Raw genomic sequence first — 11,291 nt, forward strand, 5'->3', positions numbered from 1 at the left:
TAGGTATAGATTGACATAAAAGCATTAAAATAATCATTTCTATATCAGATACCTAATGAATGGGACATTCTATAATTTTGACAGCATGATGTCGTCCCCTTTCTTCCAACAAAAAAGAAATAAAGAGGAGTGAAATTTATTTAACCAAAGAAACAGTCACTTTAATTCTTGTGATGACAAAAAGACCAGTTTGAGCTGAAAGTTGTATAGATGAGTGGCCAGAAGGTGTCCATCTTAAACTGCGTGACTGCATAACAGAACTGACTGTGATGAGGACAGGTCACCACTTTCCATGATGATGTAAATCTTTTCCTACAATTTGTCACATGATAGTCACAGCAAAGTGCTGTTTTAGGGAAGTGTAGTGTGGCTTAAAGGGAGCGAAGACCCAGAAACAGTCAATGTGAGAAAGCCTGTAATGAGCATGATATGGATTTTCAAAATGACACCCATGTGCATACATGCTGAAGCACTCCATAAGACACTGTATTACTGGAATGAGGAAGGGATGCATTGACGCTCAGTTATTTACTCAGGCATGAACCCAGGCCCAAATAAAAAGTAAAATACAATGCATTAGTCATAATTAATATTTAATTTTCATTTGTTTTGTTCATTACACTTACCTCTTAATGCCTTAATCTACAATTAATAAAATTACTGACTCTCATCAATAATTCATTGTATATTCTAACGACTGTTGTTATGCTTAAATAAATGACAGTGCTCTTTTGGGAGTTGTGCCATACTGTACAAATGGGTGTTAGTAATCCAGTAGGAGGTTTCAAACACACTTACACAACTCTCAGTAAACACTGACTTTAAAGTTTTGCATAACATTAAAAGGATGACCCAAACCACGTTCTATGGAGACAATTTGGTCAGATTTTGTACTGTGGAGGAAACAGTTGAGTCCCTACCAGGAATTGTAGATCATGAACTGGGAGCACATTGATGCCACCATGTGGTTTATTTGAAGGGTTTTTTAAAACCAGTACAGTATATCTTTTTCCCTACTTTACCCTAATATCCTAATGTTTAGCTGTATCAGTTAAATTTCCTATAGAGGCACATATAAGTGTTATTGTTGATAATCATTACAACCCTGCTGCCTTCTCAGTTTCCTGAGCAGATTTAGTTGTAATTGCTGCCAGGCGGTTTGAGAGAACATGAATGGCTTTGGCTCTGAGCTGTTGTCATGGAGTTGATTTATTTACTGTACATCAGCCTGCTGGATTAAAGCAGAGCAGCACAGTTTGGCTTTCATTCGATTGTCAGTGTTAGCATCCAAAGGATATGTTGTATGGTAACAAACAATGATGACAACACATAGCATTTTATTTTACTTTATACGTTTCTAGTTTGGGATTTTACAATTAAAAAGTAGTTTTATTCAATCAACTGATTTAAAATAATCAAAATTAGAACATATTCTATGCTACACACAAATAGAGAAAATGTAAAAAAAAAATGTTTTGCTTCACATCTTCATAATGATGATCTTAGCAAATATTATTTATACTAAAGTTAAAATATATTCATCTTAATAATTAATATAGTGTTTATGTTTTGTTTTTGGACAGCTGTGCTTTTGAGAAGCATCTGGTCTTGCATTATAATGAAACCCACATGACATTTAAAATTTCTAAATTGACAGTGCTGTCCAAAACAAAATAAAATATAGACCACTGGAAACAAAACAACAACAAAAAATTAAAATAAAATAAAAACTTGAAAATTTTATTTTTTATTAACAGATTATGCCACATTAAACTGCAAAAGTAAGATTTTTTTTATATGAAATAATATTATTGACTGTTCAAGGCTGTCTACTTGGGCCTTGGCACAAAAACATTTATTTATTTTATAAAATCAGGGAGAGTTCTGTGTTGCAATAACAGTGGTACTGGACATCCATCCATCTATTTTCTTTTACCCGCTTCTTCCTTTTTGGGTCACGGGGGCCACTGGTACTCATATCCAGCCATCACTGTGTGAGAGGTGGGGTACACCCTGGACAGGTTGCAAGTCCATCACAGGGCTACTGGACATACAGCTTAATGCAAATAATGGGACCATTCCAACATGTTTTATTTATGTTTGTAGTGCTGATCAGCTTTGACATAATTGTGTCATGTTTAGGCAATAGCTATTTTATGTTTTACATTTTCACAGCCTTTATATTCATACTATAAGTTTAACCATATTTTTCCACATTATTGTTATTATTATTATTATTATTATTATTATTATTATTATTATTAGTAGTAGTAGTAGTAGTAGTAGTAGTAGTAGTAGTAGCAATAGTAGTAATTTATCAATTTATCAGTTGTGGTTCATCGAATTAAAAGGCGTACTTCTCTTTCGGAACAGTAGGTGGCAGTATGAGCAACAAACGACAACAGACCGGGCGTAGAAGAAGAATCTCACACGTGTTTCCAACATGTCCGCGTAGTGTGTTTTGTTCATTGCGAAAACAGTTTAATTCCGTTTCTTTTTATTAATTTACGCAGCGAAGTTATCAACCCCTCAGTGTTAAGGAGAACAAAGTGACAGGATGGCTCAGAGGAAGAAGAAATTTAAGAAGAAGAGACACGCTAACAGGGACCCGCTGTCGGACTCTGACACCGGAGACTTCGAGCTAGCAGCGGAAATTAAGGATGATGAGTCTGTAAGTAACTAAAGTGTTATTTACGAAACTTGTTTTCCTACGGGTATATATACAAGATAATCAGACATTCAACTACAAGTAACAGCATAATTCACCTAATTATTGAATCATAAAGGAGTTCAGCAGCTGTCGTAAGTGCGTCAAGGGGTATAGCTCAGTGGTAGAGCATTTGACTGCAGATCAAGAGGTCTCCGGTTCAAATCCGGATGCCCCCTGAGAGCTATTTTGTAATTCATTCATAATAACAGTTAAATAATAAATACCATGGTGTTGATATATCTTAACCTTAAAGAGCCTCTTAATAAAACAGTATGACACACCACGAGTTTTATTTGGCTTACATTTTGTTAAATATTGTTTCTGCTAATTTCAAGTTGTAACTGTTAAATATAAACATTAATATACAGCAGGTATTTATATATATATATATATATATATATATATATATATATAAACTGTTCTAATATATAAAACCTTTATCCATGAATGGCTGACTCATGAATGAGTGAAGATTTCCACATTTACAGTTGTGATTAAAAAGCACGTTTTAATGTTTTGCTGTTGTCTCCCACAGCCGTGGAAGAAGCTGTCACGGTTTCCTGCAGCATCGGACTGCCTGTCAGACGTGGAGCCTGACACCAGGCAGATGGTCAGAGCTCAAAACAAGAAGAAAAAGAAGTCTGGAGGATTTCAATCGATGGGTGAGTAAAAAGAAGAGAACTAGTTTGTCTCCCGTTGACCTCCAGGGAACACAGTTTTACTTCCTTGTGTCTGATTTCAGGTCTTAGCTACCCTGTTTTTAAGGGTGTCATGAAGAAGGGCTACAAAGTCCCCACGCCTATTCAAAGAAAGGTACGTCAGGGATTCTTTCAGATTGTGTTCTTCATTAATATTAACACACTTGTTTGATGCTGAGTTCTTATCTTCACCATCTCAGACTGTTCCTGTGATCCTGGATGGAAAAGATGTTGTAGCCATGGCTCGCACAGGCAGCGGTAAGACCGCTGCTTTCCTCGTGCCCATGTTTGAGAAACTGAAAGCCCCTCAAGCCCAGACAGGAGCCAGAGCCCTCATCCTGACCCCCACCAGAGAGTTGGCCCTACAGACCATGAAGTTCACAAAGGAGGTATGTCTGCAGTATGTTTTGTATTAAATCTATTTTTAAATGATACAATGGTTAAAAAATGTTTCTATTTGTTTGGGTGTTTTAGTTGGGAAAATACACAGGCCTGAAGACTGCTTTGATTCTTGGTGGAGACAGGTGTGCAGCTCATTTGTAATATTCTGTTTCCTATTGCTTTCTGTCTGTGCATAACCTGTAAATGTCTGATTTTTATTTTTTTATAGAATGGAAGATCAGTTTGCTGCTCTTCATGAAAACCCTGACATGTGAGTGTTTTTGTTTCAAAAATTACTTCATAAAGTGCTTTTTAAAAAAAAAAATCCTGTTCTCTGCCCTTTTCAGAATTATTGGCACCCCGGGTCGTCTCATGCACGTCATCAAGGACATGAATCTGAAGCTGCACAGCGTAGAATATGTGGTGTTTGATGAGGCCGACAGGTGAGGAATTGGATTGGTCTCGTTCTTTTGTGGCTGTTGCAAGAAATGAAGTTTTTGGAGCAGTTTTGATAAGTGTCATGCAGACGTTTGATTTCTAATATTAGTCAGAGCTCATTTAATTTTACAGTTTTGGGATCAGGCTTCGGTGTAGGCTCAATATGAGGGACACAAAAATTTAGAACTGGACACACTTTCATGCTGAAACTTAAATGGACATTTCAGCGTGTGCGATTGTGTGTGTTCCTCCTTTCAGGTTGTTTGAAATGGGTTTTGCCGAGCAGCTTCAGGAAATCATCCAGAGACTTCCAGACACCAGACAGACTCTGCTCTTCTCTGCTACTCTTCCCAAACTGTTGGTGGATTTCGCCAGAGCTGGTAAGATCGGCCTCGTAAACCCTTCAGTATCATGAAATGGCAGCTGTGGTTTGCATGTGCAGCTATTACATTGTGAGGAACTTTTAAGTAAATCCGAAGCATTCAAAATGACGTTTGTCTTTATTTGCTGAATTATGTTGATGCTGGTGCTTGAGGTCCAGTCTAATGAAATAAACTTTTATTTCCAGGGCTGACTGAACCTGTGCTGATTCGCTTGGACGTTGATTCAAAACTCAGTGACCAGATTAAGGTAAAGAAAGCAAATGATTATTAATTAGATTGATTTTGATTATTTTTCCCACAGACACTTATCAAAATAACAACAGGATCATATACATGTTTATATCATTGAAAGTTACTTTGTTAAAATGTAAAAGTATTGCAACAAGTTTGGGGTCCAGGTTGTACAGTGTATGTCAGAGATGTACACACTTCATGGACATTTCATGGCTTTTTAAGATTTATGGCCATTTTAATAAGCTGTTCTCTTTGGGATTCGAGTAATTTCACTGTGTACTGTACATTTTTAAAATAAATATTTTTGAAGGAGTGCGTTGAGAGTAGAATCAACCAACGCAGCTCAAGTTGCACATACAAATAAAATATGAATATGGATCACTTTTATTTGGTTACGTTTCATTCACTTTTCTCTCTGATTTGTATATTTGACCACTTTCGATCACAGAATTGGTCAAGTTTAATGGAATCAGCCTGTTTCTTGAATATTTATGACACTTTAAAGCAAAGTTCACATAGGTTAAAAAGAAAGTAAGGTTTTAACATTGGGAACATTATTCCTAAGATTTATGTTTTATTAGTAAGTTTTGACATAAGTTTACCATCATAGTTTTTTCTTAATATCAAATAATGTCCAAGTTTCATCTTTTTTTTCCTCCTTTCTTCATTATTCCATCCCAAATTATGTTTTACCTTTGTGTAACCACCATCAAGGTGTCGTCATGCTACTCGACCTGTGCCTTTAGTTCAGCTCAGTCTTTCTCATTTCAAAGATTCTCGTGAATCTTTCTTCCAAAACGATGTTTGTTCCTGTGGTTTGTTGCAAACTTTAGTTATTTAAAGCCGTTCATTTAGAAGAACCTGTCCAGTTCATACCATATGGGATATGATCTCGTGCATGTTATTTAGACAAATTCCGAAGCTTACGCAGTTCTCTGCACACCTGCATCCCCTACGTATTATTTTGTCTTCTCTTCCGTCAGCTCTCGTTCTTTCACCTTCGTGTGGACGATAAACCGGCGCTGCTGCTTCACCTGCTGAGGAACGTGGTGAAGCCTCAGGAGCAGACGGTGGTCTTTGCTGCCACTAAACACCACGTAGAGTACCTTAAGGAGGTGAGAGAACGCCAGGATCACTGAATGACCAGTGTTCCCTCATGCATGAAACAAACGTCTGCTCTTTCCAGCTGCTGTCTTCAGAAAACATAGAGTGCGCCTACATCTACAGCGCCCTCGATCACACCGCCAGAAAGATCAACATTGGGAAATTTGTGCACCGGAAAGCCATGGTGCTTCTCGTGACTGACGTCGCCGCTCGTGGTATCGACATCCCCCTGCTGGACAATGTTATTAACTACAACTTTCCCTCCAAGGCAAAACTCTTTTTACACAGAGTTGGTTAGTACTTTAAACACTCGTTTAGTTCTTCTTCTTTCTTTTTTCTTCTTTAATTTAAAAATGATGTCGATGCTCACATGTTTTTCCCATCAGGCCGTGTGGGGCGAGCGGGTCGCAGCGGTACGGCGTACAGTATGATTTGTTCTGATGAGATGCCTTATGTTTATGATCTCCACCTCTTCCTTGGAAGGCCCGTTCAGTTTGCCACAGCTAACACACAAGGTAGATATTGTAGAAATTCTCCCAGGGAGTTAATGTTAACTTATGTAATATTTTTATTATATATCGTCTTTGTATATAATATAAAACATCCATTTTCCTCCAGATTCAGACGGTGTGTTTGGTAGAGTTCCTCAAAGCATCTTGGATGATGAAGGTTCTCATCTGATTGTGTCTCACGAAAACTCCCTGGACCTGCAGAATCTGCATCGGGTCTCAGAAAACGCTTACAAACAGTTCCTCAAGTCCAGACCGAATCCCTCCGCAGAGTCCATCAGACGGGTGAAAAACACAGATATGTCCAGCATGGCGGTCCATCCGTTACTCGGTCAGTCTGAGGGAAATGATTATGGACGAACGAATACAATATTTAAATATGACGTTTGGTCTGATTTGGTTTCAGGTTCCGGTTTGGAGAAAATGGAACTGGACCGCCTTGAAATGGTTGACGCTATAAAGGGCTACAAGTCCAAATCAGTAAGTTCACAACACATGTCCTATAAAACTTGTTTTCTGTTAATTCGTAATATATATATATTTTTTTCTTTGATGTAGACTATTTTTGAAATCAACTCTAGCAGCAAAACACCTGCAAGTGAGGTGATGCGGACCAAACGCTCAAAGGACATGCTGTTGGTGGACAAGTTCAGCAAGAGAAGAGAGGAGCTGTCTGCAGAGAGCAGGCTGCAGCGCTCCGCCGGCTCCACCGTCGCTGCTGACCATGAGATGACGGGCGAGGAGGACGTGGATCTGAAGGTCTGCCTCAAACAAGATCAGTACCAATGCTCCGGTGGCTAATTTAATTATATTACGCAGCCACATCCTTAAAGTGTTCATGTGTCTGTCTGTTAGCAACATATCTCAAGAACCAGTGGGTGGATTTTAACGAGATTCTCAGAACATAATCCCTGGATGAACATGTATAACTGATTGACTTTTATAGTCAGCCTGATTCAAGATGGCTGCCACAGTTCATTGGACTTATCAAAGACAGGCAGCGCTGTATCCTAGTCAGTTTTGCAGATATTGAGCTGTAGCTTGGTGCGGTTGTAGCCTTCTCTAACGCATACTTCAAAAGCTAAAATTGCACAAAATATTTTGTTTATAACATTTCCCTGCATAACTTGTTTAATCCCACTGTCAAATGCAAATGTGATTTTTTTTGTGTGTGGAAAATGTCTTCAGATCTGCTTTAAACTTCAATAAGGACATTCTTCACTTTAAAATGTTTTCCGCTATTTTCATCTTTATTTCCACACGTGTCGTAAAATATTATTAATTTATCTTTGAGTATTGTCTGCACGTGATGTCCTGTGGACGTTTTAAAAGAAAGAACGTGACTTTTTATGTGTCAGTAGGTGCAAATATTTATTTTTAATTCATGTACTAGGGATTTTAAATGTAGTTCTCATTGTTCCCACCAGGGGGTGTTCTCACATGTAGTAGGTGTTAAGAGAAGAAACCCAACAGAAGATGGAGAGGAACATTCAAAGAACAAGAAAAGCAGACAAACGGGCAAAGATCAAGAGTATTTTATCCCGTACAGACCGAAGGACTTTGACTCGGAGAGAGGGTGAGACATGAACATTTAGAAATCTAAACACAAAGCAGAAGATGGCGTGTTCTTTTATTTTTCAACTTGTGAGGTCATGTTCTGTCGTCAGCTTGGGTCTTGGTAGAGACGGCGGTACGTTTGAACAGCAGGCTTCCTCAGCCGTCCTCGACCTGATGGGAGACGAGAGCAACCAGTTAAACCAGCACAAAGCACTAATGAAATGGTGACTATTTAAGTTCTCTCACGCTCACAACCTGCGGTTTTTAACTTTTCACTATAATTTACGGCCTTTCTGCCGTAGGGACCGCAAGAGGAAGCGTTTTGTAAGAGAATCAGGAAAGGAGGACAAGAAAAGGATGAAAACTGAGAGCGGGCAGATCGTTAGTAACAAGAACAAGAAGAACTTGTATCCTTCTGGCAAAATGTCTATAAACCTGATTATTTTGAGACTCCTCTTAGACTCTTGTTGGTCCGTCATAATGAGCTGTTGTTTCACTTAACAAGCTGTCAGTTATGAGGAGTGGAAGAAGAAATACAAAGTTGATGATGATGGATCTGGATCAGATGGAGAAACAGGAGGAGGAAGGAGGAAGTCAACGCGAGGTACGACAACACAGTTCAGAACATCAGAGAATCTCACAAAATACACAATCTTTTGTTCAGTTTTTAAGAATTGTTTAGAAATCAAACATTTCCAAAGGAATTTTCACATTTTAACTCTGCTATAAACCTGTATTTACTGTACTTTCTGCTGTACATGTCACACCGCCATAGAAGTTGCATCAGTCCAAATACGTATGTCTAATAAAGTGGGAAAAAACATAAATAAGTCGCATCTATTATGCGTCACTGCTGACCACCCGGCATCGTGGGCCGGTGTTGTGCCAAAAATCGATTGGCTGCGAAATGGTGGCCGCGGGAGCGTGCACAGTAGGGGTTAAACTACTACATGTTTCTTAAAGTCGACTTTAATATGATAAAAGTCGAGTCGGCATCAACTAATCGATGACGTCATAGGAACTCAAGACACTATATCATATTTGCAAAAAAATATATATTAGCAAAAAAACATCATTTATTTTTTACCAAAAAAAAAAAGAACAACAAAACATCGGGCGTATATTTATGCTCCTACCATTTATCATATACTGCAAATAAGTCAAAGGAAAAGCAAAACTATTATCAAGCTGCAAAGAAACGTGCGACACGTAAAAGATGAGGCTAAGAACAGCGGCTGGAAAGCTTCAGGTGTGTCTGGCAGTGATCCATCTAGACTTTTTTTGTACATCTTTTAACCGACTGGTGATGATCCACATTGGATCGTCAGTCGCGTGCGTCTCCTGACGCAATCAAAAGCCTGACACCAAGCCACCCCCACATCCAGCACATTATTTTGGCTCAAGCTGGGCCATGTTGGAAATGACAGCTCTACCGCCCCGCTGTTTTTAGTTTTATTTTATTTAATCCACCATGTGGATTGGGTGGAATAGGGTTGGGAACAGCGCAGTGTGTGTGTGGGGGTATGCGACTAGTCGACGGGTAATGTAAAAACTCGCAAGATAATCCAGGATCGACTAGTCGAGTAATCAATTAGCCTATTCAACCCCTAGTGCATGGGAGGACTTTAACAAGAATTTAACCAGATTAACACTTAAAAACAATTATTTGTTTGCTCAAAGTTATAGCAAAGGTTTGTCTCAGTTTAACTTTTCCTTAATAAGTGCACAATATTGGTTAAATCAGCTGCATTTCAAAAATCAATTTGCGGAGGCGCACAGAGGGAGGACTCGCTGTGCATTTCATCGAAATTTAACAAGGTTAACGCCTAAAAACAATTGTTTTTTTGCTTGACATTACAGTAGTCCCTCGTTAATCGCGGGGCTTCGTACTCTGAAGCCTTGCTGTAAGCGAAAAAACGCAAAGTAGAAATAGTAGTACAAGTAGTAAGTAGTAGTTTATTTTATTATTTAAATAGCTATATATGAAGGCATTTTAAACCCTTCCCACACTCTTGCAATATTCTAAACAATGTTTCTAAACTCTAAAGCTCTAAAAGAGCACAGAATGTCATGATTTCTGCCTCCTCTGCTCTTGGCCACGCCCACTTCTCCGCTCTGCATGAAAAATATCTGATCAGCTGCTCAACTGCAGCAGGAAGTTTATTTTTGGTTGATGGCCCTCTAGCGGCTGAAAATGGTAGTGTTTAATATTTTCCATGTCAGAATGAATGAATCGTCAGATCTCAGCCAAAAATTGGTTATAAATATGGGAAAAAAACGTATATTAGTCGTTTTGGTTTTTAAGTCGCAGGACTTGCAAATTTATGCAACAAGGTGTGACTTATATGACGAAAAATACGGTATAGTGATGCAGTTATTTTTATTTTGACATTCATTTATCTTATTATCTCGTGTCGTTTTTTTTTTTCCTGTCATAATTCCCCCAGGTCGTGGTCGCCGAGCCCCAAACCCTCACAGTCCTGCAGGACCACAGGTGACACCCGGCGGCCGCAGAGTACAGTCTGAGCTTAAATCGAAGGCGCAGATCTTGAAGCAGCGCAAACTGAAGCAAAAGCAACAATTCAAGCAGAAAGGAGGGATGAAGAAAATCCGCTCGAAGAACAAACAGTGGGTCGGAGAGGTGAAGAGGTCGGGCTTCGGACGCGGCGGCCAAAAGAAGGGGAAGATGAGGAAGAAGCTGTGAGGTCGCAGAAGAAAGACTTGCAGACGGTTGATGATGTGCAGTGAAGCATGGAGTTTCTTGAAGGAGACATCATTTCTTGCTTCTGAACTTTATTTAAACTGCGTTCTTTAAATCTGCTGAAAGTCAAAACTGAGCTTTTGTGTCCTGAACCGATAATTGAATACAGATCTAAAGGAATATCTGGTCCCGTTTTCATTGGAAACAACCAACTAAGTTTTGTTAAAATTTATATTTATCAGAAAATAAAATTAATTTTACCCCATCCAGGAACAGCCAATATTCTTTGGACCTTCTTTGAAGGCTCATTTGCAGCTCAGTCGATTGAATGAGTTATTTTACTGAATTCAAAGTTATTTTTAAGTTTAAATACGCGTCAGTGCCACAGAGTGAAGCCTCCACTGAGCAACTTTAAAGAAGTGGGAAATGATTTTAATTGTCAGTTTTTATCCTGGATGATTTTATACTTTGGTCCACATTTTTTCCTCGAATATAAATTAACCTTTGAGAAATAAAAACACCAATGAGACTATTATTAGATATCTTTACTTAAAGATGCTTGAGTGGCTCAAACTT

At 38.6% G+C, this 11,291-nt stretch overlaps 1 protein-coding gene and 1 non-coding gene across 2 annotated transcripts; both read left to right on the forward strand.

The window, feature by feature from the left end:
* The first annotated feature begins 2,409 nt into the window (after nt 1–2,409).
* ddx54 (DEAD (Asp-Glu-Ala-Asp) box polypeptide 54) lies at nt 2,410–10,895 on the forward strand. The gene is made up of 20 exons (XM_037692314.1): nt 2,410–2,671; nt 3,246–3,372; nt 3,453–3,523; nt 3,609–3,797; nt 3,883–3,932; nt 4,019–4,060; nt 4,137–4,232; nt 4,486–4,607; nt 4,796–4,857; nt 5,828–5,959; nt 6,031–6,241; nt 6,335–6,463; nt 6,567–6,788; nt 6,864–6,937; nt 7,016–7,216; nt 7,885–8,033; nt 8,125–8,238; nt 8,317–8,421; nt 8,527–8,618; nt 10,462–10,895. Exons 1-20 carry the CDS (start codon nt 2,558–2,560, stop codon nt 10,716–10,718), a joined length of 2,559 nt encoding a protein of 852 aa, XP_037548242.1. The 5' UTR covers nt 2,410–2,557; the 3' UTR covers nt 10,719–10,895.
* Nucleotides 2,815–2,886, forward strand: trnac-gca. The gene has a single exon. It is a non-coding gene; the product is annotated as a tRNA-Cys (tRNA).
* Nucleotides 10,896–11,291: the final 396 nt, after the last annotated feature.

The sequence above is a fragment of the Nematolebias whitei genome, chromosome 18, assembly GCF_014905685.2.
Source record: "Nematolebias whitei isolate Nwh7 chromosome 18, NemWhi1, whole genome shotgun sequence".
NCBI lineage: Eukaryota > Metazoa > Chordata > Actinopteri > Cyprinodontiformes > Rivulidae > Nematolebias > Nematolebias whitei.

What these genes read in the sequence shown, in the direction of transcription:
- ddx54 (XM_037692314.1), top strand. Translation starts at nt 2,558, where the DNA reads ATGGCTCAGAGGAAGAAGAAATTTAAGAAGAAGAGACACGCTAACAGG. An exon ending in CCACGCCTATTCAAAGAAAG is followed by an intron (nt 3,524 to 3,608) that starts GTACGTCAGGGA and finishes TCACCATCTCAG; the next exon opens with ACTGTTCCTGTGATCCTGGA. An exon ending in AAGGAGGAAGTCAACGCGAG is followed by an intron (nt 8,619 to 10,461) that starts GTACGACAACAC and finishes TAATTCCCCCAG; the next exon opens with GTCGTGGTCGCCGAGCCCCA.